This window comes from Rattus norvegicus, chromosome 11, assembly GCF_036323735.1.
Source record: "Rattus norvegicus strain BN/NHsdMcwi chromosome 11, GRCr8, whole genome shotgun sequence".
Lineage (NCBI taxonomy): Eukaryota > Metazoa > Chordata > Mammalia > Rodentia > Muridae > Rattus > Rattus norvegicus.
In genome coordinates, this window is record NC_086029.1 from 93,343,450 (window position 1) to 93,369,024 (window position 25,575).

General features: G+C 54.0%; 1 protein-coding gene across 1 annotated transcript; it reads right to left on the reverse strand.

Moving 5' to 3' along the window:
* Window positions 1-1,648: 1,648 nt before the first annotated feature.
* Window positions 1,649-20,326, reverse strand: Ephb3 (Eph receptor B3). Its single transcript, NM_001414988.1, has 16 exons — window positions 19,846-20,326; window positions 12,124-12,188; window positions 10,120-10,792; window positions 7,694-7,849; window positions 6,665-7,015; window positions 6,413-6,537; window positions 6,076-6,235; window positions 5,879-5,987; window positions 5,498-5,550; window positions 4,463-4,585; window positions 4,110-4,357; window positions 3,453-3,668; window positions 3,186-3,335; window positions 2,902-3,095; window positions 2,651-2,806; window positions 1,649-2,539 (listed from the first exon to the last, which is right to left on the reverse strand). The coding sequence occupies exons 1-16, from the start codon at window positions 19,937-19,939 to the stop codon at window positions 2,431-2,433; spliced, it is 2,982 nt and encodes a 993-aa protein (NP_001401917.1). The 5' UTR covers window positions 19,940-20,326; the 3' UTR covers window positions 1,649-2,430.
* Window positions 20,327-25,575: the final 5,249 nt, after the last annotated feature.

The following is a 25,575-nucleotide window of genomic DNA, read 5'->3' on the forward strand; positions in this document are numbered from 1 at the left end:
ACCCTGCAGGTACACAGGATAAGAGGGGGGCTCGGGTGGACAGACTGTGGGCGTGAAAACCGGTACCGCCAAGTGGTGTGTGGGTAATGGAACAGGCTTTAGTACATGCATGTGCCCTGGCTGCGATTCCACCAAGAGTGGTGGGAGACAGTTGTGAGTGCAGGGGAAGACATCTGCAACCCGGCGAAGAAACGCAAAAGAAACGCAGGGTTCTGTGGGCTGGACACAGCCGGCAGAGCACTTGCGCACCCCTGGGCTTAGGCTCAAGTTGGCCCTGCAGGTCCTGGCCTCGCTCTGTGGGTGGATCTCCAGTCAACATTGTGGGAGGTGAGACAATGGAAAAATTATCAAGGAGACAGGAGCCACAGACCTCTCACTGATCCAGAGCCTCACCCCCTCCCCCAGCCCCCCACCAGAGCAGGGAGCAGACTTGGGACCTGTGAGCTCTCAGCAAGGGAATACCAACCAGGCCCACGTCCCTTCGCCTGTAGCCCTGTGCCTCATACCACTGACAGCTTTGGGAAAAGCACAGGGGCGGCTGAGGCTCCGTATTGTGGGTGTACCCCCTCATGCTGAGTATCCACTGCAGGACCCTGGGCACCGAATGCAAGCAGTGCGGGGGTGGAGGGGGTAGAGAGGCAGTCGTGAGAGCCTGTCTGCCAGGGGTTGGGGAAGGGACCCAGGAGGAGACAGCAACTTTCCCCATTCCCAGATGGCCTGCCTGCCTTTAAAATGTCAGCTGAGGCCTATAGTCCGCTGCCCCCACCCAAACTTCCAGGAAGCCCTGCTCCACTCGGAGGCTGTAAAACACCAGAGGTGGCCATACATGACAACCCCGCCCCTCCCCCATCCCCTTGCTTGAGGCGGACTGGCCCCTCCCAGTGAGGGGCAGTCCAAGTTAGGATTCACAGATATTTCAGAAACCTGTTCTAGTCAGCGCCTATGGATGTCCTCCCGGCCCTCCCCTGCCACCACTGGTTAAAACAGACCCAGGGCACATACACTTACTTCCTCAAGCCCTTTCCTTTACCCAGGACCACGTCCCTTACTCATTTTCCTGTCCTGACACTCCCGCAAGATTCCTCTGACTCCAGACTTTTGTGACCTCTTTCGGGCCATGGTTATCTATCTCCCAAGCCTTTCCTGTGTGCAGGCTGTCTATAGACATGGGTTTCCAGCTTCCGCCTCTCGTGTTGGCTGGGGACTGTGGTCAAGTTTCTAAACATCTTCCTCTTCTCCCGGCTGGGTTACTGAGTTGAAATAAGATGTGGATGTAAATTCGGATTTGGCCAGGCACACTCAATACTCAGTGAGGAAGAGCCACACTGGGCACTGGGGACTGACCAGCCCTCTGGCTCTCCCTTGGAGACTCTGCAGAACACCATTCAGACTCTGGAGCCTGTCCCCGAGTCACAGAAGCAAGGAACTGGAGGATGGCTTGCTTGTCCCAGTTAATGCACGGCTTCTGAGAACTCTGTTAGATGCTCAGAGCAATGGGGCTGAACCACAGGAGAAATCTGGCTTGGATAGGCCTCAGTGTAGTTTCCCACTGACCCTGGGAAGTAGTGACGGTCTAGCAGCCAGGGATTATTGACATGAGGAAATCAAGGGGACCTGCTTTGGAGGAGGAACGAGAAGGGCCAGAGTATCAACTTATTGCCTTTTATTTCGCTGTCTGCCCAGCTGGCCCCACTACAGGGCACAGGGCTAAGCTTGTACACACTCATGCTCTCTGTGCAGGCAAGCATGTGCACAACACACGCATACATACCCCACCCCCGTCTTTCACACACACACACACACACACACACACACACACACACACACACACGTCTCTGGCTCTCTGAGTCAGTCTCTGGGAGGCACAGGCTGCTTCTCAGCCTGCTCCCGCCTGCCCTTTTATGACAGCACCAAGGGTAGGCAGGGCCCTCAGCCCCCAACAAGTCCCTGTGCAAACTGGAGGTACCAGCCGGCTTCAGGATGGGGCACCATATTTCCCCATTCCCAGAGTCCCCTCCTCCACTTCCTGGGGAGGGAGTACTCTCTGCTTACCTGCTGGGGTCAGACCCCTGCCAGGGCTGGGGCCTGAAGAACCCAGGCTTATCCCCACCCGACCCTACCAGGACCTCCACTACTGAAGCACAACCAAATCTGAGTTGTGAAGATCCCCGACTGGAGAGCAGGCAGGCCTGGGCCCTGAGGCATCTGGGGAGGGGATATCACCCCCTCTTCTAATCCATCTTCAATATGAAGAGGTTTGGGGCACACTTCCTGGGAGGGAGCACAGGCTTGGAGAAGTCACAGCTAGGGTTCTCCCCCGAACTTCTGTCTTCTGGGCCACAGCCAAAGGCCAGGTATCCAAAAGTCCAGCTGGCTGGTCAGAATCCTTGTGCAGTCCCGGGGGGCCACGCCCCTCGCTGGAGCTGAGCGTCAGACCTGCACGGGCAGTGTCTGGTTCATCTGCAGCCGCATGTCCTGGATACTGCTGAGGATCTTCTTCTGGTGGCCGGCCAAAGTGACCCCGATCCTTAGCAGATCTCTAGAGAGAGAAAAAAAAAAAAACGGTACTCAGTACCTTCCCCTCCACCCGCTACGCCTGGGCTCAGCCAGAGCTCCTGCCCAGAGCCTGCACCTTGAGGGGTACACTTACTCTGCAGTCATCTGGGCCACCAGGTCAAAGGAGGCAAAACCCGCACCGACGAAGCTCTCTTTATACCTCCCCATCTTGATGGCATCTAGCCAGTCGCCCACCGTCGTGAAGGTCGTATAATCTGGGACCGTGCGGTCTAGGAGGGGCTGGGACATGCTGTGGGGTTAAAAAAAAAAAGAGTGACTTGGTGTATCCAGGGAGCTAGGGAGCAGGGTTAGGGTTGCCGGCCTCCGGGAAGCCAGGACACTGACCCAGATGGGGCACTGGCGATGACCTTGAGGCTGGCAGCATTGCGGATAAGCTTGTCTAGCGTGTTGACGATTTGGGAGAACTTGGGCCTGAGGTTCCGGTCCCGCACCCAACAGTCCAGCATGAGCTGGTGCAGCGCCGTGGGGCAGTCCATGGGGGGTGGTAACCGATAGTCTTGCTCTACGGCATTGATGACCTGGGTAACGAAGGGTAGGGAGTGTGAAATGAGTTCCGGTCCACACCCCACCCACTCCCACCAGCCAACCAACCCCTCAGCCCCACTCACATCCTGGTTGCTCATGTCCCAGTATGGTCGCTCTCCGTAGCTCATGACCTCCCACATGACGATCCCGTAGCTCCAGACATCGCTGGCAGACGTGAACTTCCGATAGGCTATGGCCTCTGGGGCGGTCCAACGGATAGGGATCTTCCCACCCTGGTTGGAGGGGGACATACCCTTCACCTTGTGACTCAGCGATGACCCTGAGCCCTGATCCCCGGCTTGGCCAGCCCTCCCCTCCCTCAAATCCCTCTCAGTTGCTTCCTCCTGTACCAGGGAGCTGGTGTAGGTGGGGTCTGAGGGGTCGTCCTCCAGGAAGCGGGAGAGCCCAAAGTCAGATACTTTGCAGACCAAGTTACTGTTGACAAGGATGTTGCGGGCAGCGAGGTCACGGTGCACGTAGTTCATCTCAGACAAGTACTTCATGCCGGCAGCAATGCCACGCAACATGCCCACAAGCTGGATGACTGTGAACTGCCCGTCATTGAGCTGGAGGCAAGAGGTAGGCTCAGTGGGGCCTGCTGCCTCCCCACAGGCCCATGGCTTGCCTCCCTGTTCTCTCCAAGCCTTCTGAGACTACGCTTTGCAGTTTGTGTCCAGAATTTGCTGAACGGAGACAGCTGTTAGCTGCCCTACTATGTGTCGTGAATCTTGTCTACAATATCCCAGTGGTTCTTGTGATATCAAGTATCTAGTATTACCGGCCCTAGTTTGTAATAGAGGTAGATGAGGCTAGGAAAGATAAGTATGTCGCTAGATTTAGACCGTACCGATAGTAAGAGCAGAGTTGGTATAGCAGGCCCAGCTATTTCCCTGTACCAGGCTACCTCTAAACTAAACATGTGTAGATGAATGGGGCTTCTGACTTGGTGGTGCGGGTAGCCTGACCTAACTCCCTGCAGGAAGAAGAGCAACGGGGCTAGCTCTTACCCGTAGGAAGGAGTCCAGGGCACAGTTCTCCATGAACTCAGTGAGGATCATGACTGGACGACTTTTGGTGACCACGCCCTCTAGACGGATTATATTTGGATGGTCAAATTGACCCATGATGGAAGCCTCACTCAGGAAGTCCCGCCGCTGCCTCTCCGTGTATCCCACCTTCAGTGTCTTGATGGCCACGAACACCTCCCGGCGGCCGGGCAGTTTCAGCCGACCCCGGCACACTTCCCCAAACTCCCCTGCAGAGCACAGGCATAGGTCACATGGTATGGCTGGGGTCCTCCCGGCATTTCACCCATCCCTGCCTTGCACGACCGACCACTTGCTCTCGGGTTACTACTCACCAGCTCCAATCACCTCCTCGATCTTGACGCAGGACACATCGATCTCCTTGGCGAACTCTCGGACGGCCTCATTGGGATCCTCGTAGGTAAAGGGGTCAATGTAAACTTTCATCCTGGGGGCAACTACAGGGAGAAGAGGTGGATACAAGAGGATGGACTTCAGCCATAGGCAGGAAGGAGCTCATATGGCAGGGACCAGCCAGATCGGGTGCACTCTGGATAGCCTCTCTGCTAAGCTTGCCCATCCTCTGTGCTGTGCTCCGGCATCCACCCCTCCCCCGAGAGAATGCGGGGGGGGGGGGGGGGAACCACATGAGCTAGACGCTCAGGATTCCTGTCTTTCTCCCTCGTCTCTCGTCATGTTCAAACTTCTTCCCAGTTCATTCTTCCCCTTACTCCTTCCCACTGCCCGGCCTTGTCCAGGCCTTCAACACTATTGCAATAGCCTCCTCGCCGGGTTCTCTGCCTCTGCACTTTTCTCACCCAGCTGCTCCGTGTTCCTGGAACAATATGTCCACTGTCTCTCTCCTCACCTGAGAGCCTTCCCAATTACCAGCAGGAGAGTCATGTCCAAACTCTGCCTGCTCTTTAGGACCCTCCGAAGGCCTGGCCAGACTTCTCGGCCTGGCATTCTCACAGCTGTCAAGCCAATCTTCTCACTGCCCCCACAGCCGGGCACACAGCCGGGCAGTCCACACCCATCACTTCCTTCCAGAGGCTTCTCGAGCCAGGAATGCTCCCTACCTCAAACTCTTTTCATTCTACCACTTCCTGTAGGAAGCCTTCCTCTTTGAACTCCTACTGTCCTTTGCCACAGGAATTAGCACCCAATTGTTTCCTGTGTGTGATACTTTGTTTCCACAGGACTTACTACTGTCTTTGGGACAGGGGCTACACAATCTTAAGGCTCTGGGGCTAGCCAATAAGGGACGAACTGTACCCTACTAGGAGCAGCCAGGCAGAAGAATGAAATTGCAGGAGGGAATCATCTCTAAGGCTACAGGAGCCGGGCACTGGGGACAGGGAGACACTCACCGTATTGCTGCAACTTCTCCGTGTATTCTGCATCAGGGCCCTGGCGCTGCTTCCTACAGGGACGGAGCAGAGGAGGCCTCAGGTAAAGTGGTATGGCTCCCTCTGTTCAGGGAACCCTGGAGCCCACACACAAGCCAAGGGTGGGAACCCATGGCTGGTGGTCAGAGTCCCTCCTGAGTCTCTTGGGTAGGGGCTGAAGTTCTGGGGAGTAGAGCAAGGGTACAGAAAACAGGGTGGATTGGAGTAGGCCTTCTGTGGCAAGGAAAGTCTGGGCCCAGGACGGCTGTGGCTGTGAAGGGAGGTGAGGGTTTACGAGTGTGGCGGGAGAACTCTATTCCAATCAAGGGGGGCCTGAGTCAGTCTGTGGGGCAGCCACGGTACCTGAGGCAGACAAGAGCAATGACCACGACGACCACCATGAAGACAAAGCCAGCTACGGTGGATCCCACAATTAGGGGAAGCTGCTCTTGAAGCTGCTGGGCCCCTGAGCCTGGAGGTCAAGGAGGAGCAGTGAGTGAAAGAATCTGAAAGGTGAGCTGGGGGCAGGGACTGGCATGCACTGGGAGAGAGGGACGTACCTCTTTCACTCGTGGTCTCAAACTCAGCTGGGCGGCTATACTGTCCGTAACCTGCTACTGTGCGAGCCCGGACCTGAACTACATAGCGGGCGTCGGGCTGCAGTCCGTCCAGTTGTACAGAGTTCTTCTGGCTGGTGACAGTGGAGGCGATGCCTTTACTCTGCAATGCCGTGAGAACGGAGGCATCGTCAGGTGAGCCGAGACTCCACTGACCCCCGTTCATAATCAGGCTCACCCTGTGCTGAGGCCCTGATCCCAAGGGCCTTTAATGCTCTCTGGGTGTTTCTTGTCCCTGTGTAGCCCCCAGCCTTCTGCTGCTGCCCCTGGAGATTCTGACCTTCTCAAAGTACTTCATCTCATAGTCCAAGATGACTCCGTTAGGCCGCTCCGGGGGTGCCCAGGACAGGGTCAGGCTGCTCCCTGAACTGCTGTGCAAGTGGAGCGTAGGCACTTCTGATGGGGCTGGAGAACAGAGAGGTCCACTAAGGACTCCTGGGCCCAGGCATCCTTCCTAAAGCCCGGTTCCCACAGGACCCCTCTGTATCCAGGGCAAGATGACCTGGGTCCCCCTCTTTGGCCCCCTTCTCACCGGCCTGGTTGGTGGTGATATTCACAGCTGCATAGCGGGGCGGCAAAGGGCTTTTGCCAGAGACGCCGTTGACAGCCTGCACCTCAAAGGTGTAGCGGGTGTGGGCCAACAGGTGGCTGATGTGGACCCGGCGCTCGGTCAGGCCCAGCTGTCGGGGCTCGAACTCCACGTTGTCATCACAGCGTGAACAGGTCGCCGGACCTCCAGCCCCAGAGCTGCCACGGCACTTCTTACAGATAACATTATAAAGGAGGTCATCTCGTCCGCCAAGGTCCCGGGGCTCACTCCACTCGAGGATCAGCGAGGTCTCATTCACATTGGAGATCACACCCCGGGGGGGAGACGGCACCGCTTTGGGAGCATAAAGGAGAAATAAGCTGGGGGCCCAGGACCACCCTTCTACCCACTCTGCCTTGGACACTTATCCCACCGCTGTCAAGAATCTTTCTGCACTTCCTCACTGGGGCAACAGGACTCCCGTTCACCCATCAAAACTCAATGCGATGTCACCTCCTCCTAGAAGCCTATCTTGATCGTCTGTCTTCTTCCAGGCTCCATACCCCCGCTAACATCATTCCTGGCGCTTAACATATTACATGGTCATTATCGGTTTGTGCGATTTGGTGCTGAGCTCCTTAGTGACAACATCGCCCTTTCTTTTACATCCCCAGCACCTGGCACGATGCCTGGCATGGCAGAGGCCAGGACAGGAAGAGAGCAGGACAGCACACCCTTAGCTCGTGGCTAGACCTAAGTTGAGTGCACAGCAGACAAAGGAGCGATGAGCTGGGGAGGTCCTAGCCAGCTCCCGATGCCTGCTGACTAGAGGGATCTTGTTAGCATGCAGGTGGACGGACCAGCCGGCTGAGCTGGATTCTAGTTCAAGGGTGATCACCTCCTCTGTGACAACTTGAGCATAGCGTCTACCTCCACTGAGCTCCAGTCTCCTCACCTAGAGGAGTTATCTCACTGACACTGGCTCTCTAGGACGGAAAGGCCTGCGGAAGCAGGGCGCAGGAGCTCACGTACTGGTGCAGGCGCTGTCCGCTGTGTCTGAGTCTGCGCGGTAGAAATTATTGTGACAGGTGCAGATGCTGGCAGCCGGCGAGGTGGTGCGGCTATTGGGGGGACAGGGGAGGCAGGGCCCCTCTCCTTGCTTTGCCTTGTAGCTCCCAGGGGGACAGGCTGCAAGAGAAAAAGATGACGTATACTTACCTCCCTCCTCTGAGAGAACCTGGCCTTTTCCAGCCTATGTCTTAGCTCCTCCAACTCCCAGACCATGGGGGCAATGCTGGTGTTGCCCAATTCCAGATAGATACAAAGGGCCCCTTTGCCCCACTGAGACCCACATCAGCAGATTCCTCTTCACCTCTCCGTCCCCCAGTGCCTCGGAAGATGTCAGCCCATCACCTGCACGGTCTGGGCTTGTTGTGACAGGGCAGAGAGAAGAGGAAGAGGAGGGGATGGGGAAGACAGCACCAGTGAGCTTCAGCACCCTATGCTCTGCTGAGACGCCCAAGCCTTCCCTGGGAGGCAATTCTAGAATGCCGCCATAGCCAGGTTAAGGACTTCTCAGCAGAGGGCTCCTGGCAAACCTCGACCCTGCCCACCAAGAAGCAGGATGGGGTGAGGGCTGGGCAGTGGTGAGAAAAAGAGGAAAGAGGGGGTAAGAAAACAGCAAGAAGGCTGGGGTCACCTGGAGTTCAAAGGCCTCAAAGCCTCCCGGGTCCCGGGGAACCTGTCCCAAATGAGGCTAGAGCCTGAACACCCTTCTCATCCCTCCTGCCAACCATATTCAGCCCCCGTGGCACGAGCTCTGCATGTTCCTCATGTGTAGGGTGGCCATATTATTTATTATTCAAAATCAGAATATTTAAGGAGTGAAAGGGGACACTAGGATTAATAGGATAATGGACGTAACTGGAGCCTGTCCTGGACACAGTAAAGAGACTCGTCAGTCTACCTATGAGGAGGTGACCTCTGGAGAGGGTCACCGAGCTTCGAGATGCCCGTAGCCGCGGCTGTGCCCTTCTTTAGAGTTTAATCTCCCCTCATGAAGGTGATATTCCACCCTAGATCTTTGAACCGGTGGGGGAGGGGGCAGAGGCCAGGCCAGCCTGGTTGCTATGGGAACCAGCCTGCACTTCCTGCCAGGGACCTGCAGAGTGTTAGCCCTTCTCTGGGCTGTCAGGCTCATCACCCCCACCCGCTTTCCACACTTGGGAAGAGGAAGTTTCCAGCAGGTTCTTAAAGGGAAGCAGAGAGGCCGGTGAGGAGACCCAATACTGGGGGCCTCATGAGGCAGGCCAGGCTGCTGGGCCAGCCTCCTCACAGAGGGCTATGACAAGAGACATTTCCTGCTCTTGGGGGTGGGGTGGGGTACAGTCACAAGTCCCATGGAGACATGGGCAGACAGAAGAGACAAGACCTTCAACTCTCACACCTTGCCCACTTCAGCCTTGGGTGAGGATTTAATGCCAGCTCGGGAGGGGGGTGGGGGTGGAGGGGGGGGGGGGCTGAAGCACAGAATCTCCCTGAGACTCAATGTTCTTGTTGGCAAAACAGGAAGAAAGAGAGCAATCACTCCACAGGGTAGTGGTGAGGCTTAAGAGAGAACACCCCATCAAGAGGATTTTACAGCTAGCCAGTATGTCATGAGGCCTTATGAGACTCAGAAAGTCTATGGCCTGCCTGCTGAAGAAAGAAAGACTTGAACAACCCCTGTCTTCCTTGTGCCTCCACACTCCTGGACCAGTGGCTCCCATCAGACATGAGGTCTTAGGTCAGGGCACCACTGGTTTATGCCCATACACTCTTTAGAAACGTCTCTACTACTGACCCATTTTGCACGAGGGAGCCATGGATATAGCATGACTGAGTGACTTGCACAGGCTCACAGAAGCAGGAAGTTGAAGTGTCGGGACTAGAAGGACTTTGGGCCTCTAACTACTGTACCAGATGCACTGCCTCTCAAGAAACCTTAAGGCAAAGAAATGCCCACAGCAGCAGCCCCTCAGCTCTCGAGAGCCCTTCTAGAAAACTTGCAGGGCGAAGTATACATTTGGAGACATGACGAAGTCTCCAATGTCTGTCGAGGTTCCCACTGCTCACTAGTCAAGCATGCACCAGGTCTCCACTCTTTTAATTTAAAGCCCCTATCTCTCTTGCTCCTCCTCTCCCACATTACCCCTTCTCTGGTGCTGGGGACTGCAGGGAGACTCTCGTGCATGCCAGACTAGTGCACCACCATTGAGCGTATCCTCGGTTTCATTTCCCTCTTCTTTCCCCGGGTCTCCTTTTCTCTCCCGTGTCCCTCTTTGTAGGACGTTCTCTATTTCACAGCAGCTGCCCCTCCCTCTCCTGCCCTCCAATCCACACCTGAGACCATATCTAGTGAGATATGAAGTCTGGCTGCCGCCAGGCTTCCCTCTCCGCCTTCCTCAGGCCCCACTCACCGCGGCACTGGGTCTCCTTGGCGGCTGGCTCATGGCCAGTAGCGCAGGTGCAGGCACCAACGGGCACCATCCACTCCCCGTCGCCATTGCAGTAGAGCTTGAGCGGTACAGACACCTCCACAGCGTTAGCGATGCAGGTGCCAGGGGCAATGACCAGCGAAGTGGGCTCAGCCCCCGTGAGGGTCTCGGGGAAGAGTGCGAAGCCTGCAGTGGTGGATGCACACTTCTTGTAGAAGGCGCGCACAGAGATGAGTGACATGCAGGCACCCTGGTCCTGGAAGGCCAAGTAGAAGCCGGCTTTGGAAAGCGGCCCGAAGCTGCGCACTTTGGTGTTAACGCGCCCAGCGTCTAGCCGCGAGAAGCTCTCATCTGGCGCAATGGTGTCCACTTTCACGTAGGGGTTCTCCATCCAGAAGGGAGAGGAGGCTGACGCCACATCGCTATCAGCCTCGTAGTAAAAAAGGTTGAAGGTTTCCTTGCAGGAGCCAGGGATGTTGGGGATGCTGTTGCAATCTCTCACGGTAAACTTCAGCTCCACGTAGACGCGCTGGACTTCCCGCCGCCAGATGAAACCGGTCCGCAGCCAGTTGTTCTGGCTGGACTCGCGCACGTTACACACCTGATACGTGCGGATAGGATTCATGGCTTCATCGTAGCCGCTCACTTCTTCCCACTGAGTGTGGAGCAAGTAAAAAGGAGGATGAGTATCCGGGGCTGCTGCATTTACCTCACAGAGGTGCTTCTGTGGTGAGGGGCTGAGCATGCGCACATGGGCTCAAAGCCTAGCTTTCTGGGTGTCTATGTCACAGGCTCAAAGCCCTGCTTTCTGAGCGCCTTTGTCGTTTAACCTCCCTGTGCCTCAGTTTCTCGGTTTGAAACCAAGAGATAACTAGCATACCTCAGGAATACAGAACTAAATAAGAAGGCACCTGAACAGGGCCTGATCTGATGCCAGTCCTATGAGTTATCTTGGGGCCTCAATTTTACCACCTGTAAAGTGGGGTTGACTGGAAATTAGATGAGGGTTTGGGGAACAAAACAGTGCAACTTGGCTAATCTTGCCCTACCAAGAGAAAGCATTTGGTGAGAGCTGGCTGTCAACACTACCAACACTTTTCATCGTCACAGAAATTCTACAAGAAGTTCAAGGCTTATAGAGTCAGAGCAGCAACAGTCCAGTTGTCCTGATGGCTACAGAGCCTGTAGTGCCCTCAAACCCAGGACCCCAGGGCTCAGCCCAGCCATGAGGGCCACCTGGGGAAGTTAATTCCAACAGCTGAGAAACATTAGAATGGTAGGGATTTAATAGTCAAGAAATAGAGGCCCAGAAAAGTCAAAGCCACACAATATGTTAGAGATCTGGGGATTAGGTCGCCTGGATCTTTTTAGAAGTCTTTCTTTCTTTCTTTCTTTCTTTCTTTCTTTCTTTTTTTTTTTTTTTTGGAGCTGGGGACCAAACTCAGGGCCTTGCGCTTGCTAGGCGAGCACTCTACCACTGAGCTAAATCCCTAACCCCTCTATCTTTCTTTTTAAAGACATCTATCTTTCTTTCTTTCTTTCTTTCTTTCTTTCTTTCTTCCTTTCTTTCTTTCTCTCTTAAGACAGTTTCTCTCACTATGTAGTCTGAGCTGTCCTGGAACTGTGTAGACCAGGCTGTCCTAGAACTCACAGAGTTCTGTCTGCCTATGCCTCCCAAGTGCTTCTATTAAAAGCTACCATGCTCTGGCTTTGCTTCCTGGATCCTGAGCCAGCACTCTCTCCAGGAACCCCGGCGCGAGTGGGGTGGTCTGAATAGACTTGGAAGGACTGCTAGGTGAGGACCATAGGACAAAGCTAGAAGAACAAGAGAAACAAATGTTCACACCTTGGGAGGATCGGGCTAAGAAGCGACAAGAGGGGAATGAGAATTCCACAGGAGCTAAGGACAGAAGCAGACCAGGTCAGGATGGAGGGAGAAGGTCTAACAGGAACCAATATTCAGTATAGATGACCGGGAAGTCTTACCCCACTCTCTGGATGAGATGTCCATGCCAGCTCGGACGTCACCCATTTCGTGTCCATGAGAGTCTCTGGGGAAACAGCAGAAGGAAAGGTCAGGGGCTAACCTCAGAATGAGGGAGAAGTCACCCAGGAAAGTCAGGGATGTAAGAAATCAGTTTCCATCAGGCACAGCCTCTCCCAAGTCTCCAAAGATGCCTTCCCTTTCCCCAGAGATCCCGAAGTCATCCCCAGAGGAGTCACAACTCCAAAGGTGTCCGTCTGACTGGCTAGGGGTAGATGTCTGTCTCTGACCCTAGGCCTGGGTTAACTGAGGTTGGAGCAGTGGCTGGTTCACACACCTCAGGCTCTACTAATCTCCACACAAAGGGGCCAGCAGGGCCTTTATCCTGGAACAAAGGGCTGTGGGCCTCAGACCCAGCAGTGTGGGCCTCCCCTGACTCCATTCCCAGCACAAAGGCTGGGCCTCACACACTGCCCTGGGGAAGAGCAGTGGCAGGCCAGGGCCTGCTCCCACCCTCCTCCTCAGCCACCTGTGGGGGTTGAAACAAGGATGCTCTTTGAGGTAAAAGGACCACCGATGGCTAAGCTAGAACTTAGTTCAAAGCTTCACAAAATCCTTGGAGAAGGCACTGCTCACAGCCCTCTACGGAAGAGGGATGCCCAGCCGGGCTGGTCTGATTGGCAAAACTGTTAGGACACAGAGCAAGGGGCCGAAGGCAGTACTAATTTGGGTCCCGCTGATTCAGTGACCCCTTTAAAGGGATGGGAGAGTCCAGCGTGGAGACACACACCTGTAACCCTGGCACCCGAGAGGTTGGGGCTTGGAGGGTGAGGAGTTTCAGCTTAGTGTGGGGGTACATGGTGAGACTCTGTTTCAAAAACACCCCCCACCCTCCAAATAGAGCTTGGAAAACTGGAAACCCGGCTGTGTGTCCCAGCCAAACTTCTCCCTCCAGGAAGTGTTTCTTGGAACTTCAAGTCAGGTGAGCTGCCTTCCTCTGTGAATCAAGGGACAGCCCCTCTCTGTTCTGAGTTCCAGGCTCAGCTTGCTCCAGCATGGGAGCTCTAGACACAAACTTGCACCCCTAGAATCTGGTTCTGAGCTTTGGTTGGACAACTGAAGAGAGCATGACTCCAAGATCAGACCCAGTATGACACTAGGAAGGGAAGGGACAACCCCCTCCCCACCTCTTCCCTGTTGCCTAAGAGTCAAGACAGCCTCAACTTTGGGCTTTAACAGGCAGAGATACCCCAGAATGTCTAGAGACCATAACATCCTTGGTGGGACAGCTGAGGGTCCCTAGAAGGTCTGAAATTCACAGAAGCCATCAGAGAACCCAATGGGGAACAGAGCAGTGATGAGTGGACCTAGGTGGGTGGCACAGGGGCAGAGTGCAGCGGACACTCGCTGCAAGGAGCCAGGCTCTAGAACTACAGCAGCTAGTGGTCCTTACAAGGCCGGCTGCACAAGCCGTCCCAGCCTCCTCTGGCAGACAGACCGACAGACACATATTTGGCAGGTGGCAGAGATGGTCAGAAGCAGGGACCCAGAGATAGGATGGAAAGCTGGGGCTTAGCTGGGCCAGAAGATGGGCCAAGCTGAAGGACTTTGGCAGGCTGGGACCAGACAGTCGGGATGCTGGGCAGCGGACTACAACAGACAGTGAGATGAAGAGACAAGGAGGCCCAAAGAGACATCGACAGAGAAGGGGATTGCCAAGTGGCCTCTTCCCCAGCCGGCAGCCTGGAATACTCCTGTCCCAGGGAGCAGCCGCTCCGCGCTGAGCCAAGCACACACCCTCCCCCAGCCAACCAGCCGGCCAGTCCGCCTGCTTGTCGGCCCGCCGCCGCCTGACGCTGCCCGCCCGCTGGAGCAGGCAAGGGCTCCCACTGCTCCCGCGCGCTGCCTCCCTCCTCCCTCTCCCTCACTTCCTTCTGCTCAGCCAGTGCCAAACCCATCTGGAACTGTTTAAACCCAAATATTCAGCCCCCCTCCCCCCTTCAGCCAGATTCCTCCACAGTTTAAAACAAGCCCTGCGCTGGCTCTGGGAGGAGGGGAGGGGGAGGAGAGAGGGGAGGGCTGGAGGCGGGCGCAGGAGGAGGGAGAGAGGGAGGCTCTTCATTTCTGTTTAATTTCTGGAGAGGGAGGGAGGGGATCAGCCTTTGGCCATCGCTCAATCTCGGCACATTTTTCCCATTAATGAGGAGAGGACTTGGGTTTCCAGGCCTGTGTGCCTGAGGAGGGGCTCGGGCTCCGGTCACCAGGGTGGGGAGGAGGCGGGCTGCTCTGGTTTCCCCTCTTCTCTTGGGAGAGGAGGGGTCTGTTCCTTGCAGTCTGCCCCAAGCACGGGAGGGAGATCTAGGGCAGACTGAGTATATCAGTGCCCGGGTCTCAAGGACTGACTGAGGGTTATAGCACCATCTCTGCCCACGGTACCGGGAGGGAGAGCTTTTCTCTGCTTTGAAGATATGGACTTAGAACAAAAGAGCAACCTCCAAATACTCCTAGCTGCTGCTTACATGCCAACCCCTCAGCCAGGTGGCTGTGGAGGGAGATAAGAAAGGACGGCTGGCCACCCCCTAGACACAGGACTCTTATTGTTCTTAAGAGTCACCAGGAAGTTATCATCATACTGGTGATCTGGAACTGGGGCTTTGATGAAGCACTCTTTCGGTTTTCCATCGGGCCACAGCCTAAGTAAGTAGCTGGTGGCAGCAAACCGTGTGGCTCTCACCTATGCACAAAAACAACATTTGCACAGGCAGTACCCAGTTCTCAGTGGCAGAGCTCGTTCCCCACTACTGGGACCAAAGAAGGGCGAGTCAACACATATGGTGGACAAATACATTCGGAACCACCCGCAAACACGTACACGGCCCCCCACACAGCTAGTCTGCCTTTTTCAGACAGATGCATATGGTACAGAGTGATTACTCTCCTTAGACATTCACACACAGAGAGAATCTTTCTTACATACAGATCCAGCGTGCCCTAAGGCAGACCCACTGTCAGCCACACAGCCTTACTAAGGACAGGCACGCCCAATCCAACCGTACACCCTCCTCTCACACACCCAATCGCATGGCTACATAGAAACTACAAACACAAGCACTAGTTTCCCCGCAGAGACTTGTAACATGCTCTTCCATATGCACATGGAGAACGCACCACAGCTCCATGAAGGAGCAAGGGAACTCCATCCGGGGAGCAGTTTGTAGCACACAACCTTCTTTAATCCCAGCACTTGGGAGGCAGAGGCAGAGACAGGATGATCCCTATGAGTTCCAGGCCAGTAAAGTCTACAAGAGAGAGTCCCAGGACAGTCAGGGTTACACCAAGAAACCTTGTTTCAGGGGAGAAAAAACCCCATTAAAATCATTAAAGTTAGTGTGAGAACTTGGGGGTTCTACAAGCAGCAGACACACAGGCAAGCATACTTCTTTTCGGGGCATCTGTAGTAGAGTGATGGAAAAGTTGGGGGGAGGCGCTAACTCTCACCCTGCCTCTCCAAAAGGCAGGGCAACCCGGGCTCTACTTCCTGTTGTCCTAGCTAAAGCAGGAGCTGTCAGTCAGGTCACAAGGCTGGGGGTGGGGCAGGGGCATGCAGATGATCTGGGTGTGACTGGGTGCGGCCTCCCCAGGTATAGCCCCTGCCTAAACAGCAAGCCACTTCCCTGGCAGCAAAATGTCAGTGTGTGGACTCCTAAGTCTTGGGGAGGGAAGCTGCATTCAGCAGTTTGGCTCAGGAGCTGGCAGACTTAAGTTGGAGAGCTGGCATGATGGGGCCACTGTGGATACCCTGGCCTGCCTCTGAGGGTCTCATTTGACACTTGTGCAAGAGCAAAGCTTGAGAGAGATCCTTGCTGGCTGCCCTGGTGATGGGCCAGGCCCACTGAATTTTCCTTAGATGCCAGACCCACAGCACCTCCATGTTCCAAGTCCGCCAGAGTATACCCTGGAGCATAAGTGCCACAGATCAAGTGGTCAGAGAACAGGGTCTGTTCTAAAAGGAGTGCCCTGAAGTCTTGACAAGTTGAAGGAAACTACCCACACTGTCCTTTACCCCCATAGAGTCCCTACCGTGCACCCAAACAGGGGGTCAGGTTCCCAGTTTCTTATTCCAGTCATGGGTCAGTTTATGTTCATGCCTGTACCAGCTGAGAAGGCCTGAGAACGAAAGGGTTTGTGGGAGTCCTGCCCTAGGGTTTGAGGTGTGCGCGCGCACTTGCAGACACACTCAGGTAGGTGTAGTGTTGGGCTTTTTTTTTCTTCTTTCTGTTATTGTTTCAGTTTTTTTGCCTAACTTCCCCAGGGCCACTCTCCCATCCTTAGCTATAGTCCCATGGTCTCCACATGAGGGACGGTGGGGAGGGGAGCATCTCTGAACAGAGAACACATTTTGTTTTTCATTCTTTCTCTCAGATCATGGGGATTTGTAATTAAATAAACCTGAGAGGGAGAAGAGGGGAGAAGCACAGGGCAGGGAGCCCAAAGCCTCAGTGTTCCCACCCTGGCTTGCTCTGCCAGCCAGCCTGGACCATGGACATCTGGCCCTGGCACAAGACCTCCATTCCTTCCCAGGATGCCAGTCCCAGTGGCCCAACCAGGAGTTGAAGTGGAAGGCCATGGGAGACTTGGCCTAAGGATAGCCCTTGGGCCAAGGGGCCACTCCCACCCCATCAGGTACCCAGCTGCCACCCCCCCACCCCCCCAAGCCCGACAAACCAGTTTGACTCAGCACAACAGGCAGGTCTACAATTTTCAAACTATGCAGCCCTGGTGATTCAGCCTCTTCTGTTTAATTAGTGGAAGGGCCTTCCCCACAACAACCTAGGCTCTCAGCTGCTTGGGCCAAAGTAGCAGTGGTGGCTAAGAGGAGGACAGTGAGAAACAAATTGGTTCTGTTGCTGTCCCTCCTCGGATCTGAAGCTCTGGCTGGTGACAAACAAGATGGTGGGGAATGGGAGATGGGAAGGAAGAACAGAGACAAGCGAAGGAAGCAGTAAGCATAAGTAATCCAAGACAATCCTGGGCTGTCCCCCTGGCAGTTCCCAGATTCTCAGGGTCACACCAACTACCTCAGAGGACAGACGGAGGCTTGCTGCTTCTCCCCCAGGGCCAGACTCTACTGCAGGAGAGACTTAACCAGCTTGGCTAAAAGAGATGTCCCCACCCCACCTTCTACAAACTGAGAAGTCTCCTTTCACAGAAAGTTCTCCATCCTGCTGGGACTTAACTCTCCTTCCTCAAATGCATAGGACCCGTGGCTCAGATTCCGTTCCCCATCCCAGGCCTCATTCTTAGTCTGACCACCTCCGCTGAACACCTCTTTTCCCCACTGATCTGCTCTAGTGGGAACTAGAGAAAAGTTCTTAAAGGAAAATAGAGTTAGCGATGAGGTGGCCCCATGGATCCAGGGTAGTGTGTGTGTGTGTGTATGTGTGTGTGTGTGTGTGTGTGTGTGTGTGTGTGTGGCAATTTTTCAACTAGGGAGGACTAGTAACATCCTGATCCCATCCGAATGGGAAACTGGGAAGAGAATGAACAGGAACCAGTGTCAGGCAGTTTGTGGGTACACAAGGGTGGCACTCACAGCTCGGGGACTCCAGTCTACACACGAGCCAAAATACAGGGCAAACCACTTGAAAAGTGTTGAGAGTTGGTGACAGACCACCAATACTAAGGAACCAAAGAGCCCTGTTCTCTGGACACAGTCTCCCAGACCTGAAGTCCACCCATCCCGGACTCCCAGAAAGACAGCTGGGATGTAGGCAGGACCCTGCTCTCTATCTCTTTCCCCCTTGGAGCTGCAGGGAGATAAGCCCCAACTTTCCAGGCCAGCCTTTCCTCCCATCATTCCTTCCTTTCAGTCCCTCCAGCAGGGTAAGGACACTTCTTGCTCCCCAAAGAGCAGACCCTAGGTTGACAAAGAGTAACAATTAATCCTTAAACGGCAACACTGTGCTAAGTCCTTTACACATAGTAACAATTCAATCTCTGTTGGTACCATTTCCATGTTAGAGCAGAGGAATAGAAAGCACGGAGGTCAATGATAAAATCCACATTTGCAGGCCCTGCTACTTCCCAGAGACACCCTCACTGGCGCTAGTTCTGACTCCCATTCATAGCTGATCACAAGGGCCTTTCAGTCACCATCAGCTCCTTGGGCCAGACACTATTAGCTAGGGCCCGCCTCAAAGGATCTGAGGATTGTGGGGGATGAAAAGGAGGAAGGGAAGATCCTTCTCAGGTACACTTAGCTCATGTCCCCCAAACCACACACCTCTACCACTCCCTTCTCTGCTCTATTACCTACCACATCCCACAAAAGGGGCCATAGGACCCGATACACACAGGTGACACACAGTTAAGTGTATGTCCCAGAGTGCATGTGCCCACGTTGCCTCTCCTGAGCTAAGATAGTCACAGACCTGGGAACTCAATAGGCTCCCTGGCTCGCACCCTTCAGGCAACCAACAACAAAGCCCTACGCTGCTTTCTCACGCCTGAGATCCTATCACACACATGTGGGTGAGTGGGTGAGTGTCTCTAAGTGTGGGTGCAACCTCTGTGTGTCTGTCTAAATTTGCATGTGTCCACCCATGTGAATAAATCTGTCAGCACAGTGGGCACCAAAATTCCAAAGACCAGAAACCTCTCTGAACTGTTTTAGAGATTTTTTTTTCTTCCTTTACGTTTACACTGTGAATGTATGGAAGGAACCCGACTGCATAGGGTCCATGTTTTGTTCCTCAGCTAAAAAAGTGTCTGGATCTGACCAATCCACCACACATTAAGTACTGCCTGTATTCCGATTTTCCTTCAAATTCTTTGCTGCCCTCCCTCCACATTAAGGAAGGTTTTCACCCCTGACTTAATGGGTTTACAATTTTTCTAATGCGGGGGGGGGGGGCTGTATGTGCCTCTAGACTGTGTTAGTGACCTGTGCTGGTGTTCCCTGTGAGTTCATGTCAAGTGGCGTAAGTGTGGGCTCTCTTGTCTGGGCCAGCCACACTCCCGGCTGTTTGTTTGTCCAAGTTCAATTTCTCCTCAGTAGCAGTCTTAGTAGGTTTCACAGAGCCCACAGACAAGGCTGACCTCTTCCCGCCGCTGATGACTAGTAGCCACTCGGCTCAGGTGCTACCCGGGCAAATCCCTGTTTTGTGAGGTTCAACGGAAACCTAAGCCCTCCGAAGGTCCTGCTGGAGGTGGGGGTGGGGTGGGTCCGAGGAGGTTTACAACAGACACACACACCTCTTGTGTTGCTGGCACTTGAGAAACCATAAACAATGACAGGCCCCCTGCCTCTCCACCCCCGCAGCCATCCCCTGACAAAGCGGGGTGCACACAATCACGCTTACTGTTAACTACAACGGGTTCTCAACCAGTGCAGCCCCCCAACCCGAAGAGTTCTGCTTCACCCGCCCAAGCGCCCAGTCCCGCAGCCCCCGCCTTGATGCTGGGTCGCCCACATTTCCTCGCCTTCCAGAGGTGCGAAACCCCGAGGGGTCTCGCTTCTCTGCTTTGACTGTAGGCTATTCCTACCAAAAACCCACGGCCGAACTGCAGCTTTCGGGAGTCGGTGCCGAGTCCAGATGCCAGCAGTTCCCCTAAAGAGGGCTGCGGAGCCGGCTCGAGCCTAGAGCCTTCTTGGACGTGTGCTCAGCCCGCGGCCCCATACTGCGGGACTCCCCGGTAGCGCGCGGGACCCCGACGCCGCTCACCTTCCAGCGCCCGGCAGCCGGCGGGCAGCAGCAGCGGCAGCAGCAGCGGAGCGAGCAGCGGCAGAAGCCCCGGCGGCGGGCGGGCTCCGGCCATAGCCCGGAGCGCTCGGGGGGCGCCGAGCCGGGCCGCGCCGGCGGGGCTGGGGGCGCCTGAGGAAGAAGGCTCGCGCACAGTCCAAGAGATCCCGGCAGGGAGGGGGCGCAAAGCAGACGGGCGGCTCTGTATCTGAGGTGTCGCCCAACCCGGTACTCAGGGTAGATGCCGGCAGGTCGTTCCCGCGGGAATCTGGACGGACCGGTCCAGGAGGATCCGGGGCGCTGGGTGGCTTGATGCCCGATGACTCGGGAGGCAGAGGGCGCAGATGGTCGCGGTTCTCGGGGCACAGTCCACTGAGGCCGAGCTCGGATCCCGGGCTCCCGGTGAGCGCGCCGTCCGGGGTAGGAGCCGGTATCAGACTGCTCCGCTCACGTACTCACTTCTGCTGGTCCTCGCCGTGGAGCGGCGGCTCTGGGCGAGAGGGGTGGGGCTACCTGCCTGCCTGTCAACATTCAGGCCACACCTCCAGAGACCCGCCGCCCACTCACAGACCGCCCAGCCAGCTGGTTCTGCTGCGAGAGCACTCTGCTGGAGTTCAGTTGGCCGCTCTTCCACCGAGCCCACCCTCGGCGTCTTGGGGCTTGGAGCAGGAGGAGCCACTGAAAAGATGAATTAGATTGGGCGGAGCCACATTGTCCATCAGTCGGGTAATCCCGCCCCTTTCTCCTATTGGCGATTAGTAACCAGCTCGAGTCCTAGCCGGTGATAACCAGATAGAACGAGCTGGGGGCGCCCCCCCGTGGTTAGCAGACCCATGGGATTCTGTCAAGATGCTTTTTTTTCTCTCCCAAGTACATTCAGAACCAGCATAGGCCTCAGGGAGTAGGAAAAGGGATGTAGAGGGTGGGGATTACCCACTCTGACAGAGTCCACTTCAAGGGACTCTCAAGGGTTTATTTATTCTTCTATTTGGTTGTGATCATTTGTTAGAAAATATTTTTGGGCACCCACAATGGCTAGAGCAGAGAAGCTTGCATTATCCTGGAGCCATGTGTGGAGGTGGGTTTAAAACTCACATCGGGGCTAACAAGCATTCCCGCCGGGAAAGAACCTAGTTTTTCGAAGCACAATGTTAGGTCTAAGGAAACAGCATCTAAGTGACAATATAAAAGATGGATGAATAATAGTGTATTGGGGATGGGAGGCAGTGCTCCGGGCAGAGAACTTTTGTGTTAAGACCTAGAATTGAAGAATCTGAAAGTTCGGAATAGCTTGAGTGCAGAGTCAGAGCTGAGAGAAAAGAACGGGCCGAGAAGTAGATGAGGAGGGGTCCGGAGGATCCGGTTTTGGACTCACAATGTAGCCTTCCTCTTGAAACCGGACGCTGCCTTATCAGATTGGCATGTCTGTCCTGGGGAGGATGACAGGCCAAGACAGTGGTAGAATCTTGTGGGCTAGTGAAGGGGCCATGTAGTGGAGGGGAGGGTGGTAGCTTAGACCAGGGCGATGGCTATAAGGAGGAGCCAACAAGGACAAGTGTATTTGTGACTAGGTGACTGAGAGAGGTGCAGTGGTCGGAAACATCAAAGAGAGCCTCCAGGTGAGACGGACTTCTGCCGGTTTGCTTCTTGAACATTTACAAGGTGCAATAAACACCCTGAAACAATACCTCACGCTTATTCAAGGTAGGTGTTGTTATAGCCGCATTTTACTGAAGAGAGAAAGCAAAAGAGAATACATAGACAAACTGGTGTCCACAAAGGCTTGGCAGCTGGCCCCAAGTTATAGGAGCCGAACCCAGGACTGTGTAGTTACAGACACTCACTTTGCTTCGTCAAAGAACTGAGGAGCACCTTGGTGGCCATTCAGAACCTTGAGCCATTCTTTCCCACCTCCAGTGTTAGGCTTCAGAGTATTTGCAACGTGGAGCTCAGGATTCTGTATTCTAACAAGTAGGTGGTCCTGATGTGTACTGAGTCCTAAAGACATGACCACCATGCATCCTCTCACTGGCATAAGTGGGTGACCATCACTCCATGGTCCCTCAGAGCCAAAGAATGAGAGTCAGGTTCAAGATGGTCTCAGAAGCATAATGGACAGACAGACTTGCTCCTCTGACCATGAAGCACCCTAAGACTCCAGCGGGTTGGGGTGAGGTCATGAGTCCAGAGCCTAAGGTTATTGCTTTGAAAGAGCTTTGTCTCCTTGGGCAGGGATGAGGTGGGTGTGGATGCGTGGAACTGGAGTGGGGGTTTCCTTACTCAGAGGCTCTGACCTTTTAAGTTCTAAAAGCTTACAGAGAGCTCTAGTCCACACAAGGCCTCTTATCCAATTCTCAGTTGTGGGGCTGGAGATCCCAAGGTGGAGAGAGGGGACTGCTTGTCCTATAGCCCTCTCGGCCTGGGCCCTGGAGAGCTCGTTGGTGTTGGTCATTGTGATTTTCAGCAGGTGGCCTGGTGTCGGGGTAACACATCCCAATTAAAGCCTTGCTTATTGTAAGGCAGATCTGTGAGGCTGGCACTCCTGTTTACTCAACATCTGTGCCAGGCTCAGCCTCACCCTAGACAAACAGCCCACCAGGCAGCAGGCACCAAGCTCCTTTTGTTCTTGGGTGTGATAGCAGGTAATGGGGGCCTGTCCTCTCCGGATGTTGGCACCATGGTTCCCACGGGAATGCTTCCTGACCTAGATGTTGACAGACTGAGGAGCACCGAAGTTCTGGTGGTGACAGCCTGTGGAAAGAGGTGATGAGCTGGCGACAAAGGGTTGAAGATGGGGGCAGATGGACACACTGGAACCGGAAATCAAATATGCAGAGGGTCCCGGTTTTCTCACGTTTCCTAGTTGAGATGCTGAGCCACCCAGGGAATAGGCTCTGGCCTTGGGGAAGAGCTCAGCTATGCTAAAACCATTTCTCTGACCACATGACTTTAGGCGGAAGCTTGATGCTCAAAGGGACCCCAGTCCAACTCGGCAGGCCAATGCATTCAGCAGCTGTGGGGTCTATAATAAGGCGCTGAACTTTGTGAGCCCAAGCGTCCATGTGAGAAGTGGGTGAGATCTCTCTCTCTCTCTCTCTCTCTCTCTCTCTCTCTCTCTCTCTCTCTCACTATTGTGATGCTCTCACTGAGGACCCAAAACAAGCGAACCCCTCTGATAACCAATGCCCAGCCTCCAATTCTTTCCCAAACACTGTTTTCAGATAACTGGAGGAATGTGCGCAGCAATCAACGACTCCAGGCTCCCTTGAAAGAAACGAGAAAGCTCCTGTCCTGCCTCGAGTTAGGGCGAGACAAAGAAAGAGAACTTGGGGCAAGAAAAAGTGGTGGAATTAGTTCAGAGGCAAGGAGCCCAGCGGGGAAACTGGTGTGAGAGCTGCTCAGGAAATGTGCCTGGGTTGTACCAGAGCGGTCCCAACAATAAGGTAGACAGGAGCCTTACTTGGTTAGGAAAAAGGGAAGGGCATGGAGATGAGTGGGCTTCGATGTAGGAAGAGGATTGGAGATGGCGTAATGATGGGGGTGGGAACTGGGGGGGTTGTTCTGTTTATACTGGCTGAATTTGGGAGGGCTGTCAGATATCCTACTCCTACCTCCTCTACTGATCCATTCTCTATCCTTCGAGCAGCCAACTCTGATCTCCCTGGTAGTTGAAGTCCTGCCTCAGGATCCTGGCCTGACTGTTTCCTCTGCCTGGTGCCTCTTCCCTCAGCTCTTCTCCAGAGCACTTCTATCCTGGTATTTGGATATCACCTTAATTGTTACCTGTCAGGCCCCCTGGGTTTCCTCCTTCTTTTCCACACTATGACTGTCTAGTTTATGGCATGAACTGCACTGGTTAAGGCTACATTATTAGCCATCAGTTTACACATATATTGTCTTCCCTGATAGAACAGAGGGTAAGAACTTTTATTTTCGCTGATCTCCAGTATGAAGACCAGTGTTCTGCCCACTAAGAGTGTACTAAATGGTCAGTAGGTATGCAAGCGCCAGGTAGTTCTGGCCACTTCTTTGGCCCAAACTGAAGGCAGACATTAATAATCAATCCCAGACTATTTTATCCATGTGATGTTCCATACAGCCATTGCCAGTCTGCAGAAGACTGGCACATAGTTATAACCATCTGCCAGTCCTACTTGCTACTTACACAGCTTTGCATGAGTTTTTTGAGAGCTCAATAGTCTCCATACAAGATCTCGTACAAGATGTGGGGATAACTTTTCCACCTTTCCCATTTACTGGACCCCCAGTCTAGATACTACTGTGTCTAAATAAGCATTATATCCAAGATGGGAGACAGGCTCTAGTCTAATGATCTTCAGTCATATCCACTCCTGGATTTTCCTGCTTTTTTTCTGTTTTATCAACAACTCCTCTAAAGGGAAGGCCAAAGGGGCTTTGATATGTATTTCAAAAATCCCCTTATTTTTAGATAAGGAAATCGACCTCAGAGAAAGAATGTCAATGGAGCCACAAACCCAACAAAGCCTTGTGGACCACATCTGCAGACCAGTGGATCAACTCCTTCATAATGGGAATAAGATGAGGGGCTGCTTCTCCCTAATACTCAAGCAGTTTCCAAGCCCTAGTAGGCAACCAACCCAGCTCCCTTGAAGGCTCAGAGCAGCTGGCCCTGGCTATTCCTAGTTTTCTCTCACACTTCCTAAGCATCCATTCAAAGGAGGCGAGGAAAGTGCAGGCCTCTCCATCCCTCGGTTGCTTTTGGAAATCGCCTTGGGCTGTTCATCCAATGCCTGCTAATGCCTCTTGGCAGCTTCTTGCCTTTCTCCTCCTCCCACCCAACCTGGCTGACCCTCACCACTCTCTTGAAGTTATCCTGCAGTGTTCCTTCTGAAGCAAGAGCTCAGTTTAGGCTTCCCTTGAGGAAAGGTACAGGAGGAAACGGTTGTGCTTGTATATTGACAAAACCTCCCTGTGCTCTTGGATCTTTAAACACCTTCCTGAGAGGGGAGCACTTTGGGGGCCTTTGAGTCTGCCTGCATGGTTTGCAAGTGGTCTCTTTGTGCAGAGAAGTTCATTTTTTTCCCTAGGAGCTATTTGAAGAAACATTGGTGTTTGAAGGAGCAGAAAGGCAGATCCCTGCTCAGGAGGACAGAGAGACCTCAGGGGGACTCAAAGGTGCTAATTAAGGACCAATACCCACAGCCATTTGAGAAAGTTAAGAACTGGGGAAGACTCTCGAGCTTTTATGTTTAATTAGGAAGTAGGGAATGCCAGGGCCTAGAGGGACTTTTTAGAAAGACAGATTTCAGCATGGTATTTAACGTTCAAACAGCGTATTGAACAGTTATCATGAGCCAGGTACAGAACTGCAACTGTGAACCAGTAGATAAAGGGGTCTGATCAGGGGAGCAGGGTGGAAGTGGAGGGAGAACATTAACATTATAAGGTAAGCATAGGACACCATAGGAAAAGAGGTTTAGACGGGGCACCTCAAAGACAGCTCTGGCAAGGTTCATGGAAGCCTCCTCAGGAAGGAGGCAATATAAAAAAGCCTGACTGAGACTAGGGAACCAGAGGGGGTGATCAGGAAAGAGAACAAGAGCATAGGCTGTGCAGCACAGCACTCAGACCTCAAAGCACACTGGAGTCACTCGGCAGGCTCTAAGAAAAAGAATGCTCACCCCAGAGAATCTTCTGAGGCAGGGTCTGTGCATAGGTGCATTTTTACAG

Excerpts from the sequence above, each read along its gene's own strand:
- Ephb3 (NM_001414988.1), bottom strand. The coding sequence starts at position 19,939 with ATGGCCGGAGCCCGCCCGCCGCCGGGGCTTCTGCCGCTGCTCGCTCCG. Across the intron at positions 12,189-19,845 it reads CGGCTGCCGGGCGCTGGAAG|AGACTCTCATGGACACGAAA; the intron begins GTGAGCGGCGTC and ends CTGTTTCCCCAG. Across the intron at positions 2,807-2,901 it reads ATCGCCAGTGCCCCATCTGG|CATGTCCCAGCCCCTCCTAG; the intron begins GTCAGTGTCCTG and ends TTAACCCCACAG.